The sequence below is a fragment of the Argentina silus genome (genome assembly GCF_951799395.1).
Source record: "Argentina silus genome assembly, chromosome: 15".
Taxonomy (NCBI): Eukaryota; Metazoa; Chordata; class Actinopteri; order Argentiniformes; family Argentinidae; genus Argentina; species Argentina silus.
The window spans coordinates 3,489,539-3,506,587 of NC_139669.1; the positions used below are offsets into that span (position 1 = coordinate 3,489,539).

General features: G+C 41.4%; 1 protein-coding gene across 1 annotated transcript; it reads left to right on the forward strand.

The window, feature by feature from the left end:
• The first annotated feature begins 596 nt into the window (after positions 1–596).
• On the forward strand, positions 597–3,905 carry hs3st1 (heparan sulfate (glucosamine) 3-O-sulfotransferase 1). Its single transcript, XM_083686529.1, has 2 exons — positions 597–781; positions 1,543–3,905. Exon 2 carries the CDS (start codon positions 1,684–1,686, stop codon positions 2,605–2,607), a length of 924 nt encoding a protein of 307 aa, XP_083542655.1. The 5' UTR covers positions 597–781; positions 1,543–1,683; the 3' UTR covers positions 2,608–3,905.
• Positions 3,906–17,049: the final 13,144 nt, after the last annotated feature.

Genomic DNA, 17,049 nt, shown 5'->3' on the forward strand with positions numbered 1-17,049 from the left:
TTCCCATCCTAAGTATACACTCCTGACTGATCCACAGGAAATAGGGACTTGAGCATCTAATTATGTATCATGTGTCTTCCAACAGCAAAGGCTAAGTAAGTGCCTGCAAACACGTCTGGTCAAAGTCACCACCAATAAAAAGTAGAGTTTTATTTGGATCCCAAGTATCATGGACAAAAGAGTGTGAGAAAGGAATAGATGACAGTTCTGCCTCTGCCTGGAAACTGTCCACATCGGGGTTAGCGTGAACGGGTTCCCGTAATGTGCTGTGACTACCCCCGCACAGTGACTGATTGTGTTCTTTGTATTCAAAGCTGTAGCCTAATGTATATGTATTTCCTGTACAGCGCACTTTCATGAACACATGTTTATTTGATTAATTGACTTGCCCTTTGGTCCTTTCCCTGAATTTCACGGGAAAGCTATGTTGCTTATTAATTGATTATTATTATGTTTAATTTCAAGGTAACATTATCAGTTACGTCTGAGTCACACAGGGGGGGAGTGGTCGGCCGCGTGCGTAATGTAGGCGTGTGTGTAGCTTACGTTATCCAGACGAAACTCAAAAACCAGAGGAATCACACAAGCTAGGAACACTCACCACGAAGAGACGTACAGGCGATGTTGCCCGTCGTAGAGAAGCTGCAGCAATATTGACGGGTTTTCATGTGTCTGGATCACATGCGTAATTGTTCAAGGACTGTCTCTACCTAAACGCGAAGTATTCATTTCGAACAAGTCCGACATGAATTGTATTTCGATCTGACGACCATACTTCAAGGTAAGAATATACATTTTATTGCATTCCTTTAGTAGAGTTGAAACAAGGTGAAACAAGTGCGTACGAGGAATGCATTGCTACCTTACATTGTCTCAAGCATGCGAGGAATGCCGATAAAAATATGAAAGTACAAAAGCCTGCTCAAAGTCTGCAACCGTCAGACATATTTCAAACGTGTATTTCTGTGAATTCTCCTGCCAACTTTTATTTACTCAGTGTCATTTCTTCTCTAGCTATTTTCACTTGACCATGTTCTCACATTTGTCTTTATTTGTCTAACATGCATATGCAACAACATCAAGATGTGCTTTAGTTGACGTTCCGTCTATAGATACAGCTCTATTTTCCTCCAGCGACTTTGATTTTGCGATGCTTACTTAATTAACACTACATGATTAGTCATTCTGCGTTATTTAATTATCATTTCTCTAGCAATATGGATTGATTTCGTAGGCAAATAATTATTTAGCCTTGCAGAACATGTTTTATTATGACATTGGAGAGGTATATCACTTGTGAACGAAGAATTGCGGACAAAATTACAGAGCTGTCTTAGACTAATTTGAAACACATGCATACACTGGTGATGAATTTTAGTTTGTGGAAACATGCAGTCATATTCTAATCTAAGGCATAGTGTTATATACTCTGTATTTTTTATATAGTCTTCACTGTACCAGGCAGAAATATTATTAGCTATTTTTGGTTTATCAGCTACTATGTCAGACATCAGCAACCTCTGTTTTGTTTTCCCCTTACAGTGTTGCTGTAATCGACAGAGAGGAGGCACAGTTCATTCTTTCTCACCTGGACCGTAGTTCTCCGGCAGCTGCTCTTTCAATGTGGGATACAGTTTTGCTGCTCTCGCCAGGCTGAAATCCACCAGGTTCAGGACCTCCCTCATGGCGGCCTTTCTGTTCGGGCTGCTCCTCTTCGCGTTGCAGTCCCCCCCTTACCCCTCCAGGCCCGCAGACCCCCCTCTGCCCCCCATCTACCCGTCCCCGCCACTGCTCCTCAATGACACGGGGGCCACGGGCCACCCCAACGGCACCTCGCAGCAGCTCCCCCAGATCATCATCATCGGGGTGAGGAAAGGCGGGACGCGGGCACTCATCGAGATGTTGAGCCTCCACAGCACGGTGGCGGCGGCGGAGAACGAGGTGCACTTCTTCGACTGGGAGAGCCACTTCCAGAAGGGGCTACCCTGGTACCTCAGCCAGATGCCCTTCGCCTTCCCAGACCAGCTGACAGTGGAGAAGACCCCCGCCTACTTCACCTCCAGTAAGGTCCCTGAGCGCATCCACCACCTGAACCCCAACATCAAGCTGCTGCTCATCCTCCGAGACCCCACGGAAAGGGTCCTGTCGGACTACACCCAGGTCTTCTACAACCGCCTGCAGAAGCAAAAGCGCTACCAGCCCATCGAGTCGGTTTTGGTGAAGGATGGGGAGATCAACCTGGGATACAAAGCCCTCAACCGCAGTTTGTACTACTTACACATGCAGAACTGGCTGCGTTACTTCCCCCTGGACAGCATCCATGTCGTTGACGGGGATAAGCTCATCAGGGATCCGTTCCCTGAGATGAAGAGGGTGGAGAGATTCTTAAAACTGGAGCCGCAGATAAACGCCTCAAACTTCTACTTTAATAAGACCAAAGGCTTCTACTGCCTGAGGGACCACGGACGCGAGCGTTGTTTACACGACTCTAAAGGCAGGGCCCACCCGCACGTGGCCCCTGCCATCCTCCACAAACTGTATCGCTTCTTTCATGAACCTAACAGGAAGTTTTTTGAGCTGGTCGGCCGAACGTTCAACTGGAACTGAGCGGGAGCTGATGATTCTGTGCTTCAGGCTGTATCTGCATACATAACACAATAACAGAGTCTGTTTCAGTCGGGTTAGTATTAACAAGCAGTTCTGCTTCTCATGTAAATTAACCGAGGCTGAATCTAATGTAAACTATTAAAGCGACATTTAAGCTAGATATATTTTTTTATTATTTGAAGAACATGTGGCGGCATTCTGGTCGGGAAAACATCAGGACAGACAGTTTTGGTTGAGGGTTTCATTCATCGCATGTTGGTACAAGTTAAAGGGACACTTCACCAATTTTTGACCTCAAAATTGTTGTCCAGATCACCTTACGAACGTGTGGCCATGAAAACAGCTTACGTTCTGTAGATCAAAAGCTAGCTATCACTAGTTTTTTTTTTCAGGATTTCACCCTGAGTGACGTATTTATGGGTCATTACAGGGTTTTGAAAACTGCAAGGAGATTTAGGGAGGAGTGAGCTTACCGTTCCAGAATTAGCTACTGCCTGGTTTGTTTACACCCATAAGCACTGCACTAGCACATACATCACACTAACATGCATCTTAGCTTAGGCACGCCTCCGTGGCTGGCTGGGAGTCGCAAAGCACTATGGCCATCGTAGGATTTCATCATTCTTGCATATTACTTCCTGGTCCGATAAAAGGCTACTTTCTCAGTTATTTGCATGAATTTGTTTTATATTTCCTGGCTATTTAGTCAACAAAGACAACTTATAACTTGCTGTTGAGTCGTGGTGAACATCTTGTGAAATGTTCCCTTAATTTGGTCTTTCATATGGCTCTTAACCTGGTGTCCACACCGCTCTGTATATCTAATGGAAGACATGTGTGGCTATTAGGCTGGAAATCCGTTCAAAGAAATGCAGTGATCACTGATAAAGGTATTCAAAGGTCAGACAGTGTTAATGTGTCAGATGCATATGTTAAATGCATCTGAATTGGTTTACTGTATTTGAACACTCATTTGACCATAAAAACGAAGAAAATGTAATGGCCCTGATGAATACAGTAACACAGACAGTTATTGTCTGACAGTGATTCAGTGTTTTAAAGGGTCTCTATTTGCTGCTATATTTTGTTTGTTCATTTTCAGGCACATTCATTCAGAGTAAATACGATATAATGTGTTCTTTTTGTTACTCAACAGATCCTTAAACTAAGGGTCAAACAAGTATTATGGTCATGCTATGTACACATCATGAGTTACTATTTGTGAAGTGTATACTGTAAAAAAATAGATTTTTTAAAGTGAAGGATTAACATAGTAATAAAGATGTATTTTATTATTACTTGTCCTGCGTTGCTGATCAATAACCATATATTTTCATCTCTACATCTGTTGTTCATGGTATGCCATATATTTCGCCTCAAATTCATAATTAAACAAAGAAGAAAGCATTTGTAAAAGATGATCCAACTTAGACTGATACGACAGACAGCCTGTACTGCTGTCACACAGTTGGCAGTGCGGTATCAGATGAAGATGTCCACCAAGTTAATAACTTGAACCTTTTCGACATGTGGTGAGATGAGTTTTTTCTCATAACGTGTGAGACTTATGTGTCCTGTTCAGCCACACTGCACACATCCAAGCCAGTGCTGAAGCAGAACCCTTCAACAGCTGTCAAGATAGTTCTAGATAGTTGCCTCTGTTGTAAAAGGTGCTGAGTGTAGTGGGGTAGAATAGATGGTTGTTTCAGAATCAGAATCAGAATCAGAATTCTTTTATTTGGCCAAGTATATTTGCACATACAGGAAATTGACTTGGTGAGGTTGGTGCATGGGACATAAAAAACAATATGTAAGAAAAAATATTTACAAAAAATGTACAAAATAGCAAAACAGCTGTTGCTTCTTTTACTCCACCGACGTGAGATATCATGAAGACAATCATGACTGTATTGTAAATTATGGCATACTACATTTGAGGTAAAAAGAGTGCAAATATAATGAAAAATGAGCGTGGAAGGATAGGTAGGTAAACAAAATAAGAACTGTGTTAAATCGAAAGAGAAGTTGTTTATGTCCAAGGGTGCGATCACACTAAATTTCATTCAAATCGTATTTGGCAGTGGCACTATGGAACGATCAGCACTGGCGCCTCTCAATGATTTTAAGTTCCTAGAACTAGCTATTTCAGAATGTGATTGTGGCCTAGTTTCATGTCAAACCCTCTCAGGAGTTTGCAGACAGACCGGTGACCTCATTGCCCCCTTAATGCAGACCAAAGCATTCCTCCCTCTTCACTGTCACAGTGGGGATGAAACCCTCACTAACTTCCTTTAGGGTCACATATGGTTTTGTGGATAGTGTTGAGAAATGCTATCAACAGCCATGATTCGGACAGGTCACAGACATGGGGGAGGGGGAGGTAGAGTGATATGGAGGGGAAAGGGATGGAGAGAGAGGGAGGGAGAAAGAGAGAGGGTGAGAGAGATGGGGGGGGGGGGGATATTTGTAGAAGATTATCAGCTCACTGTGTTTGCCATTGGGCATTGGCAGAAAGCTTTAGCAAACTGTGTTTTCAGTCGAGCTGTTTTTTCTTTGAAGAAGGCATCCAGCAGATGCCCCTCCCCCTGGAAATTCCAGCAGATGACCTCCCATCAGTGACCTTACCAGGTCAAACGAGGACTCTCCTGTCTGGTAAAAATCCTCTCCTCTGGTCACTGAAAGGGTCTCCAGAATGAAAGGTGTCATTGAGGGACAAGCATCGGACACCCATTAGAGGGGACCACTTGAGAAAAGAGCTTGTTCACAGTTGCTACGAAAACGTTAGCCTACCGAGCAAAGTGCTCTCAGAAAGGGGAGGTTAACCTTGACATCGAAACTATTCATGATAACAAGGACTGGCTCAACCTTTCTCTCACACTCTGTTGAGAACAAGTCTTAAGGCAGTTTGCCACATTGTAACTCTGAAAGCTCACACTTTATTGAACATTAAAGTAGCAACTATTAAGACTTTGTGAATTCCTCGTAAGTCCAATCAACTGTGGAGCTTATTAAATCCAAGTTTTACAGTCACAGATTTCCTTTAACATTACCCAATTAACCCGAGACACATAATTAATTTGTCTTTCAGTCCTCCGTGCTGAAAGAGGGTGGTAAACCAGCAGCGTGTATGCTAGTGCCAAATTAATGGCCTGGCACTTTTCCTGGTGCATCCTCCCTGCCATGGCACAGCTGACCATGGAATATTCTGGATAACGTCTTCCCCCCACCCCCGCTCTTCACTGCCAGTCAGTTATTGCTGTTTTTGAAGAGCTTGTTTCCTCTGAATTACAATCATCCACTCTGGACCTTTCATAGGATGATGTGATCCAATGGAGCGCAACCCCCTTCTCTGGTAACTAGGGATGCAGATTAATTAGAATAGATTGTTTGTCCATTCAATGTGTGAGGCCCAGCCCAGCAGAAGTAAGAAACACACACACACAAACTTTGTGGGTCAGACCAACCAACTAAATCAATGTGGGATTTAGAAGCACAGCTCGATAAGAAGTAGAATTGACTGTTTATACCATTATATTTTCTCACCATTTTATGTTTCCTTAGAGAGAAACATAACAAAAGGGTCATGTTTATTGCTACTTTTCCTCCTTAAGATGCAAGGCCACATAGCAACAGATAATAGCACAGTGCTTACAGTTGCCAGCTTCAAAATATCCAACAAAGTCTGCTAAAGGTTCAATTGAATGCCACTCCTGTCTTGGCTGTTTGCTTAGGGTCGTTGTCCTGTTGGAAGGTAAACCTTCGCCCCAGTCTTGAGAGCAGGAGCAGGTTTTCATCAAGGATCGCTCTGTACTTTGCTCCATTCATCTTTCCCTCCATCCTGACTAGACTCCCAGTCCTTGCCGCTGAAATACATCCACACAGCATGATGCTGCCACCACCATGCTTCACCGTAGGGATGGTATTGGCCAATCAAAGGTATCAAGTCATAGAAACATCTTAATGATGATCAATGGAAACAGGATGCACCTGAGCTCAATTTCGAATGTCATAGCAAAGGGTCAGAATACTTGATATTACAGTTTTTTATTTTTAATAAATTGGCAAACATTTCTAAAAACCTGTTTTCACTTTGTCATTATGGGGTATTGTGTGTGGATTGATGAGGAAAAAAATTAATTGAATCCAAGGCTGTAACTTATTCTAAGAAAATGTGGAAAAAGTGAAGGGGTCTGAATACTTCGAATGCACTGTAGAAAGACCTAATTTGTCACATAACTTCATACTCTTGAGAACATAAAAGAGTCCATATGAACTGCTACTTATCATTCTGTGTGTCCTCAAACCAATGTCAAAGCAGTTCTCATAATACCCTTCAGATGGAAAACTCAGTGAAAAGACACAGCAGTTCTAATCTTACGGGAACATTGAAAATAATCGACCACTCTGGAACAGCATTTTCAGTGAGCCATATTCAATAGTGACATTCACCAACAAAGACAGAGCTGTGCTTAGAAAGGGTAACCTTGAGATGAGGACAGTCGCCCAATGAAAAGTTTTAAGAAGATTCTCACCCTTATCTGTGGCTTTTATGTGCATCATTGAACAAAGTTGGCAAAGAGATCAGATGGTGAACTTCAATCACAGTAATTGAAGTAATTACTGTAGATGAAGAATTCTTTGATTGTAAGAAAAACTAATTACATCATTCAAAGAGGCAAGGGATATTTCTTTTGTAATGACAATACTGTTGCATTTTACTAAATGACTAGAAAGGAATTACTGAAGACCATACTATAAACATTTTCTTTATATCAAACATGATAGCACAGTTGATTTATTTAATTTCTTTATCCCTTATTTTTGGCTCATTCATCCCCTCTCCTCTCACACTTGCCACTTATTTGCATTAACCCAGGCCGTTACTGCAGATGAGAATACCTACGCTCTCAGTAACCGCAGTCAAATGCAGTGCGATGCAATAGGATTTCAAAGAACATATTGGGAATGTTCAGACTCCCATCTTCCTCCAGTTGCTGTGGGAACCCAGGAAAAACAGTTGGTGGATTAGGGACTGGAGATTCCGGTAAGAACCTTGTCATCACTGACTGAAACTCGGCATACCGCCCAGTCCACTGGACTCCAAAAATTCAAGGAGGATTCAAGATCCCCCTACCATATTTCCCTCTGATTCAGGTAGTCACAGATAGCTATTTTGGCATGAGACTAGGTTAATATATAAATGAAATCACCTTAATTAAATATAGCCCATAGCTCAAAGTTATTTTCCTCCTGCGGGAGACAGGATTTGCACACAAATCATCAATTTCCCTGCATGGTTATTATATCTTTGAGCATTTTCATTTCCTAACTTGACATCACAACAAATAACACACGCATTAAATAGAAAACGTGGTTTCGTTTTTTCTCTGAGCTGTCTTCTCAATCCTATTTACCCTTTTAGAACTAATGAAACATAAATGGATATGTCATTACCGAAGGCAAAAGGCAGAGCTCTCGCAGCTTATGATGTATGTATGTATTTGCAGTCACTCCTTCATCTCTGGCACAGTCAGACTGCAGTGCGATTCAGTCATTGCTGGGCTCTGTTATCAGCCATTCCCTGGCATGGCATTCCTTGGCTGAGGAATAAGCCCTCGTGGCCAGGGATAAGTCCCGCTGCTACCAGACACCTCTGTCAGTGTAGAGCATGACTGGGCCCACAGATAGCTAGGGCTCACTCTCTCCAGGGGGCTGTGTGTGTGTGTGTGTGCGTGTGCGTGTGTGTGCGTGTGCGCGCGCATGCGTGTGTGTGTGTGCGTGTGTGCGTGTGTGCGTGTGATGTGGCTAAAAAAAGGGAAAAAGTCCCAAGTGAGTGAGACCATAGAATCTGGCGGGGAGGACGCACCAGGAAAAGTGCCAGCGCCGTTTATTTGGCACTAGTGTACACTCTGCTGGTGTACCACCCCCTCTCAGCACGGAGGACCGAAAGACAAATTAATTATGTCTCTCGGATTAATTGGGTAATGTTAAAGGAAATGTGCGACTGTACAACTTGGATTTAATAAGTTCCACAGTTGATTGGACTTACGAGGAATTCACAAAGTCTTAATAGTTGCTAGGGCCTAGATTAACCCAAATTGCCTCTTTTAAAGGACTGTAATTTTAAACGGCAGAGAGAGACAAACGGCGGAGAGAGACATGGTCTTATTTGCCTTAGACATTTACAAGAGAGTTTTTTTGGACATTGCAAATTCCTTATACAGTTACATTTTATTTGTAACTCTTTGTTAGAAAGCGTGGTTCTATTGTCAATGAAACATGTCCAGACGGCTACCACTACAAACAGACATGGTTGGAGATACTGGCTCTTCATGTAGCATCTGGTTCCCATCAAAGCTGAATGACAAATGATAAAATAAAGAGCACAGTGATGCAAGTCCACTCGTGAACAGCATTCCAACACAGTTAAACATTCCTCTCTTTTTTTTCTGTCCTTTTTTGTCTTTTTATTTGAAATTGTAGAGCTACTACTGACTGGAACCACATGGCATGTCCTCAAACAGCCTTGTTTTGGTCTTGAAAACATGTGCTAGGGGGACACTTCAGTTCCAGGTGGGTGAGGGATACGCAGCCACATTTAGAGTGTCCAGGGTTTTCAGCAGCTAAAGCAGCTGGCAGTGGGTCTGTTCACTCTGCCCTGAAAACATCTTTTCATCATTCCCCTTCTCTGCTTTATAGAGTATCGCTGTGTGAGAGGTGTTTGCCAGCCACTCCCTGAAACTGACTTTGTGCCTGAGGTACTGTAGGGCTACTGTATTTACAGCAGTCCAACAACTTTTTACGAAGCCTGATGCTTCCAAAAGAAACTTCAGTCGAAATACAACACAATACAATAACAATGTACTGTATATACAGTGTAATATAATCCAAAACATATAATTGATCATCCCGTTATGTTCCTATAATTCAACTTGAGTCTCCAATGTTTGCTTTACACATTACACCTAAATCCGGTTGTCAGTCCTCTTTTCAGTTACTATGCAAATGAGAAAAGCCATGCGTGTGTGTATGACAACTGGAGTTGACTAGGTCACCTGGTAGTTGATGGTCAGTGGCTATCTTATTTCAAGATTGTGCAGTACCCTCATTGAGGAGGAAGTCCTGTTTCTCATACACACAGCAGCGTTTCCTCCCCTCTGGTATGCATGCATGTGCAGAATAAGAAGTGAAGGGAGTGACTGCTGTTAATAACTCTGGTTGTCGAGCCACAAGTTGGTAGCACGTATGTGGTCATAGACATTACTCCAAAGCACCTCATAGCCTCAAATGTCAAATCAAGGAAATGGGAAACAGGTGGGAGGGGATGGCTCGTTACTGGTGAGCTCTAAATCACAGGTACCTGAGGGAAAAAATAATCTTCCCCTACCATAAGGTTCCCTGAGGAGGAAAATCAGTTGGTTGGTTTCAAGATTGACGATAGCCCTTCACCCAAGAGTCTTGAGATCCAATGACTTGTAATATTTACATATCACCTCCCACCAGAGGAATGGTAATTCAATCTTCTCGCTAATTGACCCATAACAATTGAGAGGTGGTAAAAGCACAGGGTAAAGCTGTCATTCCCATACTCACCTCTTTCTGCATTTTGTATCTTTTTTTTTAATTATTGTGAGTCGAATACAACATTACTCAAATGTATTGTGAACGCTTTCCTCTGAACACAACCCGTGATTAGTATGGTTTTCATTTCATTTTCATGATTTGCAAAATGATGTATTGGTACAGTTTCTACTCTTGTACAATGTCATACTGAGAACTCTCAGCTTGAAGCACTTATCCACAAGGATTATGCTGTGAGTTTTTACAACCAAACAAAGCAGATACAACATTATAATTCAAAGCCCGTGGCTATTTGGACATCCTACAAACAAATGCTCAACAGAGTAAGACTATAGAGATGCTTTTGTTTAAAACTTGCATTATACTTTGTTAACATTGGATTTGATTGGACTCAGATGTTGTAAAAGTCCATGAGATCTACATGAGATCTGTATGAGCTGTGTTGTAGCATTTCCACGTTGCTGTGCTTAATTGAGTTTGTCTGGCGGAATGTAGCTAATGGAATGGAGTTTCACAATTCCAAACCTCATCCACCTGGCACTCCAGGCAGGCCCAAGCAAATGCTCAAAGTGTTTGAAAAAAATCAAATACTTTTTCGACCCAGGTCCACTTCTTTATCAAGTGAAACATCTAAGTATTATTAATAAGGTGGGTACTTTACAAAATGGCTATGCATGTTTTTGAAAGTAAAACCCTGAGAAGAACCCACCAGCAAGGTCTGTAAAGCTATTATGCAATGGTTTTATTTCTTGGATGTTTTCCCTCAGTAAATTCAAAGCGAAATTATCAATATACAAATGTCAGCGTGACTCGAGGTCCTTTGCTTTTACAGGTCAAAATGTTCAACTGCTAGCACTGAAGTGTTTGAGAACACTTTTGGCCACATCTGTCAATGTTTTCTATCTACTGACTCTTGGCTCCAACTAAAAGCCCCCAGAGACAAGCAAAGAAAGAGTGAGGACATTGATCTGATTTTGTAACATTATACAGTTCGCCATAGGTCAATAGAATCCCATTCGTTTTTCTCCTCTGTCAATATCCCTCCATCTCAAGGGATTCTGAAGTGATAGGGTTATTTTCATATGGTACTGTCAGTAGCCAATGGGGGATCTTCAGCCAACCAGCAGCAAAGGCATCTGCCCGCTAACTCAGAGACATCAATTGTCTCTCAGAAAATGGGATTGGACTATGTGGTTTTATATGGGCTCTTCCCTCGCACTACGCTGAATCATAACACAAACTCATCCTGGCCTTTATGGGCCCACTGTGCACCCTTGTCTGTCTACGGAAAACCGCTGTCCCAATTTCATTGCTTAAAATAGAAAGATTTTATTTGAGAAGTCAGTTTGAATGTTACTTTTCACTGTTGCGTTTTAGTCATAGTTCTCGAAAAGAAAAATACTGAAATTGCTGATTTCACTGCAAGGTCATGCTGAGTGTTGTAAAGACTGCTGCTAGCGCCGCTAGTGGGTTATGTTGCTGATTCGAGGTCCCACTCCCAATTCAATAACATTGTTATCTGTCACCAAAGGAGTGATTATGTAGCTTCAACCATAGAGAAAAGAACAGTATATGGTGTGATATATATGTATGACCTCACCTCTACGGTAAATATTCTCATTGCAATTTCCATATGAATTCCCTTTTGCAGATGGTCATATGCTGCTGCCTTTGCAATCTATCCATAGCCAGTAATGGATTGTTCTATGTTTGCTCTGACCATCTATTTGATTTCACTTGTATTTGCTTACACTAATGGACACCTATACCAGACGAGGTCCAATAAAATAAGTATTCTTGGACGGTTCACAATATTTCACTTTTCATCTAACAACTAAACAAAACATGTAATACATCATGAAATAATGAATAAAAGGTTTATATTCCCTTCTATTGTGCCCGTAAGTCAAGTCCCATTTCCTCCAACAGTTCTCACAGTTTGACTATTTTACATGTTACCTTGGCAACTGCCTCTTTTATCATTAGGCTACTGTTCAGAATGTCTTTAATAATAGTTTCATTCGATCCCAGACGTTTCGTATGTAAATGTAGCTCCTCCCTTCATTCATAGAGCTAGGGTCCCAGAAAGAGGGATTTAGTTTCCAACTCACAAACATACCCCCATATTAACATACTAAGCTGCGTGGAAGAGGTATTTGAGATGTTGTAAATAACATTTAGAGTAGACATAAGTAGACACATTGACAAAAGTTGTCTATTTTTATTGCAGTGTTATTACATACGTTGTATCATGCAAATAGCTTTATATGTTGCATTAAAATCTAATTAATACTAGTATACAGTTACTAATGAAGTTATAAGTGAAGGTACCGTGTGTAGACCATCATCATTTCCCTTCCCCAGTGAACATTTGTAGTGTTGTGTTGACAGGAGTCTATAAAGTTTATAGTTATATTTTATCAGGCATCAGACATCAACATTTGTTTTTTAATGTTACTCTTAGAATGTGTTGTTGATGTATTTGTTTGTAGCTGTAAAAGAAACTGGACATACTATATCATCAGTATGCTCAGGATGCACCTTGCAGTGAGTGCAATCAAACTGTTATTGGCTATAGAGATTAGTTCCTTTCTCTGCTGCTTAGAAGTGAAATGTTCTATTCATAGTTTGATTGCTGTAATATCTTACACTTCTCCTGATTGTAAATACAGTGCTGCTTGAAAGTTTGCAAACCCTACAGGGATGGTCATTATTTTTGTATAAAATATTGAAATTAACTTATAAAATCTTATCTAAACCCCAATGTGTAATAAAAACATTCCAAATAAAGGACACAAACAAAGAAATATATATTTTTTTTCAACAAAAACTCAGATTTCATGTGTGCAAAAATATGTGAACCTCTTCAGTCAATAGCTTGTGGCACCTCCATTAGCAGTGGTAACTTGGAGTAAACGTCTCATATAGCCACTAATCAGTCTCTGACATCCGTTTTGAGGGATTTTTGCCCACTCCTCCTTACAGAATTCAGCCAATTAAGTGAGGTTTGAGGGGTGTCTGGCATGAACTGCCCGCTTCAGGTCCTGCCATAGCATCTCGATTGGATTTAGGTCAGAACTTTGACTTGGCCAATCCAAAACACAAACCTTCTTTCTCCTGAGCCATTCTTTGGTAGATTTGCTTGAATGCTTTGGGTCGTTGTCTTGTTGGAAGACCCATTTTCAGCCCAGCTTTAGCTCCTTGACTGATGGCTTGACATTCTGTTCAAGAATCTCCTGGTATACCTCAGAATTCCTGGTTCCCTTAATGATGTGGAGTCGTCCAGGTCCTGAGAGCAGAGGCTTCTTCCGAGTAACCCTCCCATGAATACCATTTTGATTCAGTGTTCTTATTGTTGAAGCATGCACAGTTAGCTGAGATGCAGCAAGGGAGGTCTGCAAATCTCTAGATGTTATGTTTGGGTTGGCTTTTACCTGATTTTTATCTTTCTTGTGGCTCTTGGGGATATTTTGGAAGGGCGTCCACTTCTAGGCCAAGTTGCTGTCATGTTAAATCCTCTTCATTTGTAAATGATTTGCCTCACAGTGGACTGATGGAGCTCAAATCTTGTTGAGGTGATTTTATAGCCTTCCCCAGACAATTATTTACCCACCTCCTACTTCCCTACTTGATTTAACCAATGCAACTTGGGGTTCACTTATTTATGCACCTGCACTAATTTATTTATAATTTAGTTTTTCTACTACACACATAATTTCTTCTAAACCAACATATGAATTGGTAAATATAAACCTGTTATGTCAGACAAAAAAGACTAGTTCTGATTAAATAAAGATTTCATGGTAAAAACTAAAAAAATCTATAATTGCACAAGGGGTTCACATACTTTCAAGCAGCACTGTATATCGAGTGACATGTGAGTGTTCTTCTAAAGACTCAAGTCAACAACTGATACAGTATTTATCTTGCAGTGTTGTCCTGATATTGATCACAACCTTGGATTTTCACACTTTAATTGCACCTCCCTTTAGGTTATTCTCCCACTCTTCTTTGTGTCAATCATTCAGCTCCATTTTAAAATGTATTGGCCTTGTACCAGGGTAACATATCTTGGCGCAGTGTAGTTGCAGAGTAGTTACAGAGTACAGTACCAGTCAAAGGCTGGGACACACCTTGCCAAGAGTGTGCAAAGCTGTCGTCAAAGCAAAAGGTGGCTACTTTGAAGAATCTAAAATATAAAACATATTCTGGTTTGTTTAACACTTTTTTGTTTACTACATAATTCCATACGTGTTCCTTCATAGTTTTGATGTCTTCAATATTAATCTACAATGTAGAAAATAATAAAAAATCTAAATCAAATACACTTGATGATGGTCTACAAAAGGGATCTTCACTTATAACTTCACCCGTAACTGTATACTAGTATTAATCCGATTTTAATGCAACATATAAAGCTATGCAATACAGTACATGTACTGTATGTTATCAGGATAAGACGGTACAAGATCTATTCATTGAAAGGCTTACATATATTTGCTATGTGTCATGAAATTAAGTATAACTTTGTCTGTCTACAATACATGCTAGTGTCACAGACCGAATGACAAATAGTGGATCTCCATGCAACCCTGTTGGTTTGTGATAGCAGTAGTCTGTGGTTCTGAAGGGTGTTGTATAAGCTACTGTCTGACGCGGTCTGTGAAAGGGTGAGGGGGAGTGAGAGGGGGGCTAGATGTCTGTCCACTTCCTCTATTTCCCTCTTAATTTCACACACTGTTGAGTCGGCCCGGTGACTGACTGCTTATGGTGAAGCTGGCTCCTCACCAACCCTGCAGACGGTGAGTTTATAAGTCCCCCACACTGCTTAATTTTACCCTGTAAGACTTATTTATTAACCTGATGCGTGACCCATTCTCAGTCATCCGTGTGTGAGTGAGTTCATAGTTCAAGCTTACTTGTCATCACTTCACACATAAGGACACAATGCAACAAAATGCTTAAGGCAGAGCAGCTCTACAACATCAGTCAACGACACAATACAGTGTAATAAGTAAAAAGTAAAGTAAATATAAACACTAAAAGTAGTAACAGTAGTAAGTAGATACAGTTAAATAAATTATTCAGAATATACAGAATTTGTAGCAGCAGTGGGTATAAAGTGTGTGTGTGTGTGTGTGTGTGTGTGTGTGTGTGTGTGTGTATCCTTCCTTGTGTGTGGGCATTTGTCACTGTGTGTGTCACTGAAAAGTCTACAAAAGAGCATTCTTTCTTTTCAGAATTACTCTGGAAATGGTGTGTGTGTGTGTGCGTGTGTGAGAGAGAGAGAGAGAGAGAGGGGGGGAGAAAGAGAGAGAGAGGGGGGGGAGAGAGAGAGAGAGGGGGGGGGGAGGGCAGGCAGAGAGAGAGAGGGGGGGGGGGGGGGAGGCAGAGGGAGAAAGGGAAAGAGCATAAGAGACAGTGATCCTACGTTGACTCTAAAAGGCTTTTAGCACCTCAGCATCCCATGTGTGCTTAGCCTTCAAATCAATACTCCTTTACTGTTTCCTTCTATATCTAGTTTCCCAAACTTTTCAGAATTCAGACAGAACACAGTCTGCTTTCATCGTTTAATGATCACCATTTACTTCCCTCACAAAATATAGAGAGTTTCTTCTCTTTCAAACTGTTGGGACAATCTATCCAAAATCAGAGCAATACACATGTTTCTTCAACATCACCAGAGAAACATAATGCATTATAGAAGCACTTACACCGTTGTAGATAGACGTACTTGTGTTAATCAGAATGTCTGTACATGATGGAACAACGCAGTGTAATGAAACACAGTGTATTCCTCTAGGTCGCAGGAATAAATAAGCTAAATCACCAGCCTGGTTATCAGGGTTTTGTTCCTGTGCAAGACAGCCTCTTATCAGGATCGACAAAGCTGTAGCCATTTTGTTTGCAGGGTGTAAATAACATTAGGTTGGTCATGAAACAAGATATGGTGTTTTATAAAATATGAACAGCCTTGACAGGTTCTGACAGCTGGCTGATATTCCATAAAAATGATTAGGTTAGAGAGAAAACATAGGAAATGAGAAACAGATATACTGTATATTGTTGTACTCTGAGATATGAGGGCGGAATAGTGTTGTGAATTTTCCCTACATGATATTGAGAAAATGTCAAGGTCATGGTGTGCTGAATATCAACATTAATGTGTTTCTCTTGTAGATGGATCCAAAGTTCATTTCTTCCATGCAGGGTCTTTGTTTATAATGTGACTTCATGTTGAGAACTACAGGCATGAATGTGTGTGTGTGTGTGTGTGTGTGTGTGTGTGTGTGTGTGTGTGTGTGTGTGTGTGTGTTTTTGTGTGTGTGTGTTTGTGTGTGTGTGTGTGTGTGTGTGTGTATGTGTGTGTGTGTGTGTGTGTGTGTGTGTCTGCAAAACATGTATTTATGTTTGTGTTTATGTCCCCTCAGGCAGCGTGTCTCCTGTGTTTGTCTTCCTCCTCCACCAGTAATAAACCAACAGTGTTACCGCCACGGCGTCCTGCGAGGGGAGAGGCCTCTACAATCGGCTTCTTTAACAGAGGGAATGCCGCGTCTGCCCCCGTGATTTGTTATTCAGCGAACCGCGTCGCCAGAGAAATGGATTTACCCGCGTGCCCTCCACAGAGGAATGAAGGTCGGGTCCAACCTCAGAGATCCATTCGCTGCACGATGCGATTGTTAAAATGCCGCTGAGAGAAAAACAGGCGGAAAAAAAAAATGTTCCTACCCATTTCGAATTCCACCGATGCTGTGGTGATGGGGAGATGAGATGAAAGGGGGGGGGGGGGGGTGTTGCTGGATTAGAGGGGCAGAAGGAGAGCTTCGTTCTACTCCTGTGTATTCTCTTTTTGGGAGGAGG